Source organism: Poeciliopsis prolifica, unplaced genomic scaffold (genome assembly GCF_027474105.1).
Source record: "Poeciliopsis prolifica strain line A6 unplaced genomic scaffold, Auburn_PproV2 SCAFFOLD106, whole genome shotgun sequence".
Lineage (NCBI taxonomy): Eukaryota > Metazoa > Chordata > Actinopteri > Cyprinodontiformes > Poeciliidae > Poeciliopsis > Poeciliopsis prolifica.
This window is the reverse complement of record NW_026562481.1, coordinates 940,222-955,967: the sequence shown is the minus strand read 5'-3', so window position 1 is coordinate 955,967 and position 15,746 is coordinate 940,222. Positions and strand designations below refer to the sequence as shown.

Here is a 15,746-nt window from a genome sequence, read left to right as displayed (position 1 = left end):
GTTTCATGTTCTGCAGCATATCTCCTCTCTACTCACGTTTCTCCTTGAGATCCTAATTCTTGCAGCTTGGACACATTCTCAGTGATGAACCTACAGTCATCATACTTGTTGCCCAAGAAGTATTTGCCTTCCAATAAGCAAATTTATTTACATAATTTCAATTTGCATTCCCAGCATGCATATGTGAATAAAAGATATGAAGTCAAGCCAACAAAACAAGAACAAAGATTCAAAATCTATACAGAAAAATCCCTTTGAAATTATTTAGACTTTCTTTTAAGACAAGTCAGACTTAGTTGTACATTAGTCCTTTCAATAAACTTAAATATGGAAAAACACATTTACTCCAATAATTTTATTACTGGTGAAACACATTATATAGATTTAAAGTACACTGATGCGCGCTAATTTCTGTGAATTATGATGATTGTCCAGTCAGAGTTTATAAAAACCTGATATTTAAAACTAGAATATTTCATCAGATCATGTCAAAGTGTTTGGAGGCATTTTGCTCTGGTTCAGCTTGTAGGTTAGAAAATAAAGTACAAAATCCAACATTTTTGAAATAATCCATAAAGAGTAGAAATTATGCTCAGTGAAACTGAACATTCAGCAGCTTTCCAAAAGGCCCGAAAAAATTATCAAAGGCAAAAAAACTGAGGAGCTGCTCCACCTTCAACTGCCAACATTTCCAACATTTTCAGACAGAAGTAAAAGACGAAAAGACTTTAAAGATTAATATGCAAATTAGAGGCTAAATTTATCCCACATGTCCCTGAACAACCTGACATATAAAAGCCATCACAGTGTAACAGATTCACATTGATAGTTCACAGCAGGAAGAAATCAAAATGAATTTCTAACTTCTGATTTCAGATCTGAGATCAAAAATCGTTTATTTTTTGCTGCAGAAAATAAGCAATAGATCTGTTACACATCAATTTCTTATTATGGCTGAAAAAGGATCTTACATTTTTAGGATCTTCTTCCATTAGAAACATAAATGTTGAGTTTCCATAACAAAAACATTTCAATTAAATCCCAACTAATTTTATTTATCTGCATTGTTGCTATTAGACAGACTCTGTGATTCAAAATCAATTAAATTGCAAAAACGTTACAGTTGAATAAATAAAGTTTTTTTACTGTTTTCAGCAACTTTGGGTAGCAGAAACCTTTTCACATGAAAATGTTCGACACTTTCTAAATATTGTGCTTGGCTACAATCAATGTGAGGAAAGCAAAGACAAACAATTTAAAAATGTCTGAGATACAGAAGGAGAGACAACTCTGAAAATCAAGCAGGTTGTTGAGTTTTAGTTTTTCAGAGGAAATATAAAAGATTATTTTAAAAAAAGCAAAACATAACGTCTCATAGCAATCTATTTCACAAATCATCCATAAGAATACTTTAAGAAAGTGATGATATTTGTGCATTGACGGCAGCTAAGCTCCTGTAGTTCAAAAAGCTGACATGTTGATCTCTTTATTCTCAGACTTTACGCAACACAATGAGGTCCCAAGCTGGTTAAATGCAGCTTTCCTCAGAAAAATATACAAAGACGAGTCTGCAAGAGGACTGAGAAAAAGTCCAATCGTAACCACAGTCCAGAAGATTGAATTTTCACAGTTGTTTTTCAACAGATAATACATCATGTTGGGGATGAAAAGCAGAACATATATTAACAAAACCACAACCAGGATGGAAACAATTCGCTGTTTTTCATCAGCAGAGACACTGCGAGCTTCAGACAGAACTTTAATGGTCCCGACCAGGCAGAAGATGAACAAGAGCAGAGGGAGGAGGAGACCAGCAGCCTGGATGACTTTTACAGTATGAAACTCCAAAAGGAGATACAGGCTAAGATTATAAAACAAAGAAAGGATCCAGATCATGACACAGACCAACACAGATGTCCTGATGTTTCGTCTAAATCTGTACCACAGCGGCTTGGAAATGGCCAGATACCTGGAATAAAAGATTTGCACAGTCAGACATTATTGACGCAACGACAGAAACAACAATATACATATAAAAAGATATTTACCTTTCCAGGGAGACACACATCATGAATCCAATGCTGGCTGTAATGGCAAAATCGAAGGCACAAAAAGACGACTCATTAGAAGTACGAGATATTATAGGAACTCTGCTGCAGTACTGGATGACATCAGAAAGCAGAAGGTTGAAGATATAAACTGGAGCAACATTATCTTCTTTCACCTGCAGGGGAACCAAAAGGAAAACAAACAGAAGATTTCCTTCCAACTTCCTGCAAATTATTTGATTCTTTTTCCACAATTTGTTTTGTTATTATTATTATTTTTGAATAAGCATTCCTAGAGAAGTAATATTAATACAAAATATACATCTAAATATAAGTTACCAAGAACTCACCTTTAATAAAACAGCAAACATGGCCACCAGAGTCAAAGGGAATCCAATGACAATAGTGATACAATTTACCGCGTACAAGACCTGGTTCTCATCAGAACTGTTACTGGTTCTGTTGGATCCATCAGTGGAGTTGAAGACGTTGTGACTGAGGGAATCTCCCATTCTTCAATATCAAACCTGCATGAGCAAAATAATGAATAACAGAGACTTCATTTTCTCTTAGCTTAGCTCAGAAACCTAGTATTCATTTTCTGTTTTAAGGGAAAATCCTGGAAAAGGATGTTTTGCCAAGAATATAAACATTTTTAGTGTTTTAAGTACAAAATAAAATGTTCTAGATTTTAAAAATTCTTGAAAACAATGATGTTTAAGCAGTTCTATTAAATTAAATATATTTTTCAGAGAAATATTAAATTAAATATTTAATATTTAAATTAATCTCTTTTTTTTCTGTACAAAGAAAAATTATATTTACCTTTCAAAGTTTAAAGATCCTGAAACGGTTCCTGTTCTTAGCCAGTTAACCTTCTCATCTCAGCGGTCTGAACATTCTGCTTACAAACGAACGTCTGAACAATGACGCATGACTTCTGTATTAAAGGAAATGGGCGCAGAGATGATGTGATAAGTCTGTTTTCTTTATCAGCAGGAAGAAAACATCTTCTAAGATCACAACAAAATGTTTCAGTTTTCATTAACCAACTTCTTTCAATTGAATTTAGTTCAGCACCAATTAGCAGGAAATATCCTTTGAATGTTTTTAACAAAAGAAAATGGATTTTAACTTAAATTACTATGTTACCTTTTCTAACTCGCATTCAACAATTTAAACCACTCATGTTTTGGGACTCCGCTGTCAGCAAGCAGCTCCACATCTGTAAGTGTTTTCTTTAATTTTAAAAAATAAAAAATTGAGTCATGGAAACGTTTCACATTAATATTGATGAACATTGCTTCATCACCATGGTGGTTCTTCCACCCTCCTTTGTGTGATGTTAGCTGGTGGGCTATGACTCAAGATGTGGTTTTTAAACTTTTTTTTAAACAGAGACACTGAAGCGTCTCGCTTTATGTTAGTCTCTCTGCAGCTAATGCACTAGAAAGGATGGCACTGCTTTTAATGAACAGACCTGAACTAATTTATAGTAAAATGACTATTTTACTATAAAAACTTTATTTGTTCTCCTCCTGCTTCTGAAGTGAAAAGAGATGTGGTCAGATGAAACGGGTTCTGAACATAGAGGAAGTGAAGGTAGAAGTGTTTCACAAAATGACATCTTCCACATTTGATATTTAGTTTATAATTATGACTATGTGTGAAGAAGCCCAGTGGTTCTATCACTAATGGTCACTTTGGGCTTGGATGTTCTCACTTTGTCTTATTTAGTGTCAGAAGCAGAGGCTATGTTCTGATTGATGAGGGAATCTTCCATTCTTCAATATCAAACCTGCAAGAGCAAAATAATGAATAAGGAAGACTTGAACTTATTTATTAATTGTAAGAAATAAATAAGGAGAAATCCTAAGAAAAGTTCTTTTAAGGAATCTTTTTTCGTACAAAAATAAAGCATAAGGTAAAGATAACACATTGTAATTCTTGAAAGTTATGAGTGCAAAATTATCCAAATGTAAAGTATGTGCTCAGTTTTTACCTTATTATACTGGCATGAAGGTAAATGCTGTTTCTAATTTTACATCGCAGTTCCATGAAATTAAACTCAATAAACTCACTATTCAAATATATTTTTATCTTTCGAAGTTTAAATGTCCAGAAATGATTCCTGTTTTCAGCCAGTTATCCTTCTCAACTCAACATTCTGCACTCTGTACATAAAAATGAACACACAGATGATGTGATAACTCTATTTTCTGTAGAAAAAGGAAGACAGAATCTTCTAAGATCACAATTTTTTTTAAACTCACATCATGAACCAACTTGTGTCAAATTTAATTCTCATCTTACCTTTAGTTTTATACCTTTGCATCCAGTTAATAACAATAATATATCTTGTGATAGAAAATGTGTTTCTGAATGAGATTATTTCTCTTTCAGATGTTTAAAGTACAACAACCTCACATCTCAGATGACTGGGTGAATTTTTACCTGCATTTGAGATTCAGTTTTTTTCTCTTTTCTGAGACAAAAACTGAACATCACAATAAACCTAATTTGCAAGACACAATAAATAATGACATCTTGATAAAACAAGGCAACAATTTAATTCATGATTAGTTGGGCAGCATTTTAAAGTGGAAGTGAAACTCAAACTATGCAAAAAAAAGCAAAACCAAGATATCAACAAATTAAGATGAAGGCTTATAACGTTCATATACAATTCATTTGTCAACATTAACAACAGCTTTAAGATATGGCAGACAAAGAAGGAAAAAAAGTTAAATCCATAATAAAAGCTACATAAAAATGTACAACAAATGTAGAATAATAAAATCCACAAAATAAAGACTTAATGAGTTGAAACTCTTTCTGTCATTCATGTTTTCGGCTTCATTTTGAAAGCCAGCGTTGTGTCTAGTTTTACATTGTATGTTTGTTTTAAACTGTAAGAGTTTTTATTTGTTTTTATCTATTTTATGTGCAGCACTTTGTAACAGCTGTGGTTGTTTTAAAGTGCTTTATAAATAAAGTTGGTATGGTTTGGTGTCAGTGTCTCACCACCAAAAAGGAAACTGCTTTTTAAAACTCTGCCCTACAAATTCTGCTTTGTATGTGAATAAAGACTTAACATGCAACCAGTGCTATTATATACTGCCATCAATTTTTAAAGAAGCAAATGGATGAAAATGCACTGCAAAGGAGAATCAGACTCTGTTTTGCTGCAACACTCTGGATCAGCTGAAGAGTTTGTTAAAGCAACAGTTTGGAAAGTACAGCAATGTTTAGTTTTCTAACATTAAACACATCCATTCATTTTACCTGGACCAAGGTTACAAACAGACAAGAAACCAAAAATGATGAACAATATTATAGGAATTGATAATGTAATAAGTGTAAATGTAGCTTTTGTTTAGCCAGATTTGGTCAAAAGGCTCCAGCCAGAGAAATGTTGGCATCTGCCAGCTGACAAGAAAACTGCTGTATTGCAACTTCAGCTGTTTAGAGCTGGTTTAGGGACAAATGGCATTAATCAACATTTTGAAATTAAAGTTAGTTAATGCATTAGCCTTAGTGCTTTTTTGAAGAAAAAAAGCTCAGTATTGAGGAAATCCTATGAATAACTGATGTGAAACAAGATGCCGCCCACATGAGTCATTACTTTGCTGAACCAGATGTTGCTGCTGTTCCTGCTGTCAGTCTTCAAGGTTTATTTCTACCAACTTTGCTCATCTTGTGACTGAAAGTTTCGACAATTCTTTGTGAAACAGCACAAGCTCAGTCAGATTAGATGGAGAGTGTTTGTGAACAGTAGTTTTCAGACATTGCCACAGATTCTCGATTAGGTTTAGTTCTGGACTTTGACTGGGCCATTCTAATGTCGTCCTGGCTTTATGCTTAGGGTGGTTGTCCTGCTGAAAGCTGAAGCTCGCCCCAGTCAAAATGTGGATCCAGAGAGAGAATATTCTTGGCAGATGAAAGCAGAACTTTCTTCAATCAAGTGAAAAAGCATTTTTAATTTTTCCTGAAATATCCCAGCATTTTTAACACCATAAGCAATGTACATGGTTTCCCTAACATCTAACATTTAAAAAGTCTCAAATATTCGTAATTCTAAAGTTTCTAGGGGTGTAGCAACAGGTCTGATAGAAACATTCTCAATCAGCAACAGCCTGGAAAAAATATATTTATACTTCCTGGTCTGTCGAAACATCTGGCCTGTCTGTACTGGTGTTGCCCCTCTGTTGCTCATCAGACATTTTGCAACAACAAATTGAGATCAGAAGTTTGTCTATTACACTTTTCCTGATGAAAAGGTACATAGTCAAATCAGCAAGAGGACTAAACGACTGCAATATGAATGTTATATTGCTAAAAACATTCAGATTTCTGGTTTCATTGACCAAAAACCAAATGATACTGGGAAAGAATAAAACTGTGTAAGTAAGGAGCACAACAACCAGAATAGCCAAGATTCTCCGTTTTTCATCAGCAGACACACTGTGGGCTGCAGACAAGGCTTTAATGGTCCCAACCAGGAAGACGTCAGCAGAGGCAATGGCAGGATGAGGAAGACGGCACAGAAGAATCCGACCACCTGAAAACCCAACTTTAATAAAATGAAAAGGATGAAGAAAGTAGGAAGCATCCAGATGACAATGCAAACCACCAGAGAAGTCTTGATGTCTCGCCTGAAGCGATACCACAACGGCCAGGCAACGGCTAAATACCTGCAGGAAGGGAAATGAATATTAGACATCTATGAAGAACGTCACATTTATAAAGTATTATATCTGAAAAATTAGATAAGTATAATCAGATAGTCACCTTTCCAAAGAGACACACACCATGAATCCTATGCTGACCATCAAAGCATAAAAGTAGGTGTAATGGACGATAAGATTACCATTAACTAAGTTCTCTGCAACCATGCAGCAGAGCTGAATCAGATCAGAAAGAAGAAGGTTGATGATGTAGACTGGAGTGACGTGATCTTTTTTTATCTGCAGGGAAATTTAAATATGTTCACAGATATGTCTTGTAAACGGGTTAGAGTTCAGATTGGGCTCAAAACATCATTTATTATTTTAATCTGACAAACACCCAGAATCAGGACTGCTCACTGCTCTTATTATTTACTCACCAGAAGATAAACTGCAAAGATGGCAATTACAGTCAAAGGAAGTCCAATGCTTGCAGCTATCAGCTGCCCCACGTGTGCATACACAGTAAAATCGAAGTTGTAATTGTGCATGTTGGATTCCTCAAAGCTCTCGTTGGACATGTCACTTTCGTCTAATGAAGAGGCCTCTGGTGTGAAATCTGTTTTTGGAGAACATTTTCCATTGACAACGTGAAGAAAGACAACAAAGAACTTCACAAATAGAGATTGGTTCCTGCAATATTGTTACATTTAAAGGACTGCTGCTCAGAGTGTAGATGGTAAATGAGCTGAACCTGGGTGATAAACCCCAAAGTGCTTCACACTCCATTCAGTCATTCACAAGCTGATCATGGAAAGTTACTACTTTGTGTCCAACGCTGCCGTTGGGCAGTTTGAAACAGGTGTTTCAAACCTGTTTCTGTCTCTGAAGTGTCAGCAGGTTTGGCTAAAGAGACAACAGAGACGGTTGGAGCAAGACTCGAACCAGCGACCCATCATTTACTGGATGAACTGCTGGCACCACGGCCGGCCCAAGTCTCCATGGGGTCCTAAGCAAAATCTGGTTTGGGGATCCTCTACTTCTGCTAATCATGTGGATTGCTTACATCAACAGTCAGATGATCATTTGCACCCCTGCTGTGCAGTCATTGCATCTGTGACAGGGCTGTTTACGTGATATCTTATCTGCATGTATCATACAGGACATGATTTATCAGCAAGACAATTCATCTACTCTTATATCCTGAATTTTGGGTAGATTGGTGGTACAGAAAGGAGTGTTTAACCATGAAATAGTGTTAGAAACCAAAAAAATCTCACAAAACATTTTTGTATCTGATTATTAACTCCAATACTAACAATTTCAATCAATATTTGTGCAATTATGTTTTTTTTCCCCTCACAAATAAATCAATGACGACGATTTTCTCATTTACTCATTTGGACATGAAAAATGGATTTTATATTTTTTGTGTCCACTGAAAAGAATCAAGAGTCTGCTGCAGCACTAACATGACTCAAGGTAATGGCTACCTCACTTTCTGAGATCAGAAAAGTATGCTTATGCATACGAACCACAATACTTATTCTGAGTTTTCAATAACGCTGCTTTCTAAAATGAGCCTCTGTTCTGAAACTGAAAGCCCAGAGTAACTCACAGCATCAGTTTTCTGCTCAGAGCTTGTCAGCCTTGCTTTCTGAAATGAAGCCCTATTTTCTCCTGCAACAGGAAATCTGTCCTGTCAGGCTAAATAAATAGATCAATACCACAACGCATAATTTACCACTAGAACATGTGTGAAGAAACAAGAGCATTATTACCAATAAAAGCCGTAAGAGAAACCTTCAGAAAACAAACTGACCTTTAGGTGAGTGCAGAGTAAGTCATAGTTTGATGAACTGCAGGAACCACTGAAACTGTGTGAGGTGACTAAGTGAACACACGTCAGTTTAACAGATAACAAACCACACAAATGCAAAGGTACATGCAGATTTATCAGTGTGAGAATGTGGAGTTTATTTTGTTGCACTGTGGAGCTTATCAATAATTGGAAATACTTCCCGTGTTGATCAGTCTCACCTGCTGATGTTGGTTATTTCTGAAGTATTGTTGCAGATGTTACACTCACTAACTCTCACAGTGTGTATTGGTGGTTGATTCTTCACGGTTTGCATGTTACACAGTGTCATGTGCATTTTGCGTGTGTGTCTGTTGCAATCTACTCTGACCATGCTAAGCAAGCTATTTTGGCTACACAGTGGTCTAAGATATAATATTTTTTCATACAGCAAAATACAGGCAAGTACCCAGGAAGTGGTGTGTGCATGTTTAACTTTGATCAAATGTTAGTGACGTCAGCTGACATTGAACTCAATGCACAGCTTGACATGATAAATGTCAACTTAAGAAATCTGTGTGTTTGCTTTTTTTTCATACATCTTAATTATTCCCAGTTTTTCTCAAAGTCCACACTTTCAGTTGACTCCCTGTGGTGTTTGCTGTTGCCCTTCTTTCACTCTCTCTCTCTCTGGTTGCTCTCGAACTCTAACACCGCTGACTAGCATTCACACCTGTAATGATTTATTATAATGTAAGATCATTTTACTGAGCACATTTCAGTAACAAGGCAGCTCAAAGTCATTTACATGTATAATCTGCCATCGCGACATAACGCAATGTTCACCTCTCAGCCATCTTATTGACCCGAAAAACATGCTGTCATTTTGGTCCGACAACATCAGGTTGTACTCCTCACCGCCTGCCTGGTCGTCAACAGGCTTTTTATGAATAATGCTTCTCACAAGCTGTAAACAAAAGAATTTAAATTCAGCAGCAGGAAAAAGCAACTTAATGGAAGCTGGTTTTCAGCTGTCACTATGGATGGACAAACATGGAAAAGCTGCTTTTTTCCTTCATGCCTCAATTTTAGTTTTGGTTCCTGTGTTAGATTAGCCACAACCACAAGGGGGAGCCATTTACACAATCACAGGCGCCAAACTCCGGCCCTGGAGGGCCAAAGTCCTGTAACTTTTAGATGCACTGCTGCAGCACCTGCACAGAATAATTAGGTCATTAAGGCTCTGGATAACTGATCTACACAAGATGGAGGCAATAAATCCATTTGATTCCAGTGTTTTGTACCTGTGGCACATCAAAAACCTGAAGGACAGCCAGGCCCTGGAGGACTGGAGTTTGACTCCCGTGTATAGAATATTTTCTAGGAAGATTTTAGGTTCAGTTTTTCTTTTTAAAACACTTGAACATTTCATAATGTTGCCTTTTTCTACTAACAAGAAGTAATCAGTCTGTGTCCAGTCAGAAATGACAAACATCATCATATCATTTTATTTAAAAGATGTACTAAAACCTAAAAGCCAGAAAAGTTGGGACTTTTTCAAAAGTTAAATTAAATTAAAATTTAAAAAGCTTGAAATATCATGATATTAAGAAATCAGGAATATTTAATTCACAACTAACAAAGATAAACAACGACAGAAACAAATGGCGATTATGAAAGAAAATGAATAAAAATGTCTTTATGTACCTAAAATATCAGGCTTTCATTTTTCTTCACAAATAACTTTTTTGAAAAGAAAAATAATATTCTTGCTCATCTTGCACATCATTCCTCTAACAAACTGGGGTCAAAGGTCATGTCAAGGATTAGCATCGGTTAACAGCAACGTCATTATATTCAGCTAAATAGTGATTGTTAACATCAGTGTTAGTGTCAAGAGGCAGGTCTCCAGACTGACCTCTACATATTTTAGCTCTAATAAAAGGCTCTTTGGGCTTTAAAGGTAAATGGAAAAGGCACTCAGTCTCTGAAATACAAAAGCTGTGAAGCTTTTAATTTCTTCAGTTGTTGGGTTTTAATAAAAGAACCATGAAGAATTCAGAATATATCAAATTAAAGCAATCTCTTCTGCAAGAAATCCACAACAATAGTCTGAGAAAGTAAGATGTAAATATATTCCATCTGTGAATAAATATACAATATTTAAACAGCTGTAGTGTGCAGATCAGACATGTTATCATCATCAGTGCTGCTGATCTGCTGATCCTCAGATGTTTTACAGGAACACAGTGAAGCTAAAATCTTATCAATTGCATTTTTCCTCAGAAAAACATACAAAGCTGAGTCTGCAAGAGGACTTAGACATTGACAAACTGCAGCCAAAGCTTGAAAAATTACATTTTCCCTAATTTCCTCCAAAACTAAACACAATATAACTGGCAGAAAAAGTAATATATATGTAAGCAACACCACAACCTGGACTGAAAAGACTCGATGTTTCTCCTCAGCAGCAACACTGCGACTTTCAGACAGAGCTTTAATGGTCCCAACCAGGCTGAAGATGAACAAGGGAAGAGGGAGGAGGAGAAACACACCCAATATGGTTCCACTGGTCTTTAGTTCCAGCGGAAGATAAACGCTGAAGATAAAAATAACAGAAAGGATCCAGACTGCAACGCAGACCAACACAGACGTCGTCAGGTTGTTTCTAAATCTGTACCACAGCGGCTTGGCAACGATCAGATACCTGGAATCAAAGACAAATGTGGTCGGCATTGATGTACTACAGAAACACACATGTGAAGAAATGCAGATAGTTACCTTTCCAGGGAAACACACATCATGAATCCAACACTGGTTATCAAGCCAAGCCGGAAAGCATAAAGAAAGACATTAGAGCCTCCGTGTAACATCAGAGGGATTCTGCTGCAGAGCTGGATGAGATCCGAGATCAGAAGGTTGAGGACGTAAACTGGAGCAACAGGATCTTTTTTCACCTGCAGGGGGACAAAAAGAAAAGGAGCTAAAGACAGAATCCAAATGCATGTAGTTAGTAGATTCTAGTTGTACAAACACAACATGAGAAGCTTCTGTCCTGCTGTATTCCTGACATGTATTTTTATTTGCTTGATATCAGAGAACGTCCGCTCAGCAGCGGAGGAGGATAGAGGAACATTCATGGCCGGAGCTGGAGATCAACTCTGGCTCCTCCAAATGTTCTCCAACCCTGAAAGAGACCTGCTGCAGCTGGATGTCACCCAACAACTCAAACTGACAGACGCCCTGTTACTCTAACACAGAGCAGCCATTCCCAGCATTCCCAGCATTCCAGCAATGTCATTTACATGGATACTCACACCAGCATTCACTTCTCATGTTTATTAGAATGATTAAATGCAAATTAGAAAGTCTTTTTCTCAGCAATAGTAACATTTTATAGGTGAAGTTGAGTAAATATTTCAAAAATATTTAAGAATTGAATCATTATTACCAAGCAATCAACAGGATGCTATTTCTGAGTTCATATTTGATCCCTGAAAGGAAACCCAGCTTTTCCACAACAACTGCATCTTAATGACGGGTTTCAGACTCACCCTTAGTGAATAAATTACTGAATTACAACAGACCGCCTTGAGCAATTACAGAACAGAAATAGTATTTGTTAGAATAATTAGGTTTTGTTATCATTCTTACATTTTTAGTTTTACTAGTTTGTTTTACATTCATAGATTTAGTATTCACATCCCAGAGAGAAGGAACTTGTTAGGCCTTGGAGCTGAAGCTGCTTCTTATCTTGGGATGCTCCTTAAACGGCCTGTGTGTAAATCTTCCTTTGTCCTCCCCCCACATTCCTTTCCTGCTATGCTGTGAAATAAAGGTCCACTTCTGATGCAGAGAGTCAGAACGCATGGCAGACGCCTTGAGGAAGTGGTTTGCTGTGCCTTCTCCTTTTGCAAAAGACTTCTCTTTTTATGTACAGTTGTGGTCAAAAGTTTGCATACACTTGTGAAAAACATAATGTCATGGCTGTCTTGAGTTCCCAATAAGTTCTACAACTCTTATTTTTCTGTGATAGAGTGATCAGAACACATACTTGTTTGTCACAAAAAACTGTCATAAAGTTTGGTTCTTTCATAAATTTATTATGGGTCTGCTGAAAATGTCACCAAATCTGCTGGGTCAAAAATATACATACAGCAACATTAGTATTTGGTGACATGTCCCTTGGCCATTTTCACAGCAACTAGGCGCTTTTGGTAGCCATCCACAAGCTCCTGGCAAGCTTCAGGTCGAATGTTTGACCTCTCTTCTTGACAGAATTGGTGCAGTTCAGCTAAATGTGATGGTTTTCTTGCATGAACCCGTTTCTTTAGCACTGTCCACATGTTCTCAATGGGGTTTAAGTCAGGACTTTGGGAAGGCCATTCTAAAACCTTAATTCTAGCCTGGTTTATCCATTCTTTACCACTTTTGATGTGTGTCCTGTTGTCCTGTTGGAACACCCAACTGCGCCCAAGACCCAACCTTCGGGCTGATGGTCTTAAGTTTTCCTGCAGAATTTGGAGGTCATCCTCCTTCTTCATTATCCCATTTACTTTCTGCAAAGAACCAGTTCCACTGGCAGCAAAACAGCCCCAGAGCATAATACTACCACCACCATGCTTGATAGTAGGCATGGTGTTCCTGGGATTAAAGGCCTCAGCTTTTCTCCTCCAAACATATTACTGGGTGTTGTGGCCAAACAGCTCAATTTTTGTTTCGTCTGACCACAGAACTTTCCTCCACAAGGTTTTATCTTTGTCCATGTGATCAGCAGCAAACTTCGGCCGAGTCTTAAGGTGTCTTTTCTGGAGCAAGGGCTTCTTTCTTGCACGGCAGCCTCTCAGTCCATGGCGATGTAAAACACACTTGACTGTGGAGACTGACACCTTCGTTCCATCAGCTTCCAAATCCTTGCAGACCTGCTTTTTGGTGAATCTTGGTCGACTCTTGACCATCCTGACCAATCTCCTCTGTGCAGCATGTGATAGCTTGCGTTTTCTTCCTGATCATGGCAGTGACACAACTGTTCCATCCACTTGAAACTTGCAAATAATTGTCTGCACAGTTGTTCTTGGGACCTGTAGCTGCTTTGAAATGGCTACAAGTGACTTCCCTGACTTGTTCAAGTCAATAATTCGCTTTTTCAGATCCACACTGAGTTCCTTTGACTTTCCCATTGTAGCTTTTGAGGCTGAATCTAATCACAGGGTCAAATGAGCCCTATTTCAATGGGCTCATGAGAAGTGAACAACTGTAGTCAATCAGAATCACTTACAAGAAGTGAAGAGACCATGACATGAAGCTAATTTGATTGAGACAACTCTCTACATCACCAAAATTGACAATTTATGTTGCTGTATGTATATTTTTGACCCAGCAGATTTGGTGACATTTTCAGCAGACCATAATAAATTAATGAAAGAACTAAACTTTATGACTGTTTTTTTGTGACAAACAAGTATGTGTTCTGATCACTCTATCACAGAAAAATAAGAGTTGTAGAATTTATTGGGAACTCAAGACAGCCATGACATTATGTTTTTCACAAGTGTATGCAACTTTTGACCACAACTGTAGGTTGAGAAAACGATGCAGCTGAACTACCGAACAAAATTCATGGCTACAGAACCAGGAATCATTGTAATGAATCCATGTGATCAGCAGCCAATACAGTCAGGAGAAACATGTCAGGCAAACGCAGGTCAAAACTCGTCTCTCAGCTCACAGCAAATGCTCAGTAGTTTACAATTCACATTTTATTGGGAATTTTCCTGCCTTTTGCAAAGTGATGAATAATTTAGTAATGATATCTTGACTTATGACATAAAAGAAGATTTGTAGTAATTTTGTACTTACCATTGATAAAAGAGCAAATATAATCACCAGAGTCAAAGGAAGCCCAACACAAATAGTGATCCAGTCCACCACATCCACAGATTGAAAAACAAGGTTTCTGTATTCATCATCATCATAATCGTTATTATTGTTAAATGCATTAAATGCATCACTGTTGTTGGAGATGCTCTCATTGCTCCATGAGGTGTTGCTGACGACGATATTCTCCATTCTTCAGTGTCAAACCTGCAGGATTATGAATAATGGAGACTTTATTTTCCTTTAGCAACTCTTCAGATCTGTACTAAGTGTGAGAGAAAAATCAATGCCTATAGAGATTGTTTTGTAAAGAATGTTGAGTATTTACATTTTTTGTGTTTTTACTGAAATGCAAATAGATTTACTTAGTTGCCTGATGTAAATGTTATATTTTATCAGTTTTCTCATTGAACATATGGAATATAATTTTCCTCAGCAGCATTAGACTGAATGTGTTTTCCTTATTTCTGTGCATGACAAAAAATATATTTACCTTTTCAAAGTTAACAGCTGCTGAAATGATTCGTTCTCAGCCGTTTATCCTTCTCATCAGGTCTGCAGTCGGTGCACACTGTGTTTGCATGCTACACCAGGCTGACCATGACATGTGACTCTGCTTCAAGCAGATGGTTTGATAACATGATTATCTTTACCAGCAGGAAGGAACCATCCTTTAAGATCATAACTAAATGTATCAGTTGTCAAAAACACAACTTTTAACTGAACTCAGTTCAGCCATATGGTGCCAATAAATATCCTATCAGTTCTCTTTCTATGTACGTTTCACCTTTAAGCATGATTTACCTCTTTATGTTAAAGAGTTTGAGTCATGCATGTTACTCAGCACCTCTCTGCATCTTTAACTTCAATAAGTGTTAAAGAAGCAAAGCTTCAGTCATGGAAACATGCAACAGGAACCAGTTTGGGCATGCTGGATGCAGGATGTATTGCTTTGGCCTCTTCTACTAACACTTCTTCAGCCATGTTGGTTCTTTGTCTGGACTGTGACAATCAGATAAGTGGTGGATCAACAGAGACTGATGGGTCCCTGCAGCTAACAGAAAGGATTTCACTGTTTCAACAGACTGAGCTTCATTCATTTCATGTGAAACTCATTGACAATAACTCTTTAGATTAAAACTTATTCTTTCTCTTCCTTCATCTTTGTCTCTTTCAGATGTTTAAAGTACAACAATCACATCTCAGATGACTCTGGGCTAATATTTACCTACATATAAGACTCTGATTAACAAAAGCAGAAGAAGTTGTTTCTCTGTTCTGTGACAAAAACTGAACGTCACAATAAATCTAATTTGTAAGACACAATAAATATGACATCTTGATAAAACAAGGCAA

The 15,746-nt window shown here is 37.0% G+C and overlaps 2 protein-coding genes and 1 pseudogene across 2 annotated transcripts; all 3 read right to left on the bottom strand.

Annotated features, from left to right (window-relative positions):
* Nucleotides 1-1,461: 1,461 nt before the first annotated feature.
* LOC129354233 (ovarian cancer G-protein coupled receptor 1-like) lies at nt 1,462-2,560 on the bottom strand. The gene is made up of 3 exons (XM_055023748.1): nt 2,399-2,560; nt 2,049-2,224; nt 1,462-1,969 (listed from the first exon to the last, which is right to left on the bottom strand). The coding sequence occupies exons 1-3, from the start codon at nt 2,558-2,560 to the stop codon at nt 1,462-1,464; spliced, it is 846 nt and encodes a 281-aa protein (XP_054879723.1).
* A 3,639-nt stretch (nt 2,561-6,199) lies between these two features.
* LOC129354232 (ovarian cancer G-protein coupled receptor 1-like) lies at nt 6,200-9,337 on the bottom strand (annotated as a pseudogene).
* A 1,260-nt stretch (nt 9,338-10,597) lies between these two features.
* LOC129354243 (proteinase-activated receptor 1-like) lies at nt 10,598-14,954 on the bottom strand. The gene is made up of 4 exons (XM_055023753.1): nt 14,884-14,954; nt 14,373-14,597; nt 11,295-11,470; nt 10,598-11,220 (listed from the first exon to the last, which is right to left on the bottom strand). The coding sequence occupies exons 2-4, from the start codon at nt 14,580-14,582 to the stop codon at nt 10,677-10,679; spliced, it is 930 nt and encodes a 309-aa protein (XP_054879728.1). The 5' UTR covers nt 14,583-14,597; nt 14,884-14,954; the 3' UTR covers nt 10,598-10,676.
* Nucleotides 14,955-15,746: the final 792 nt, after the last annotated feature.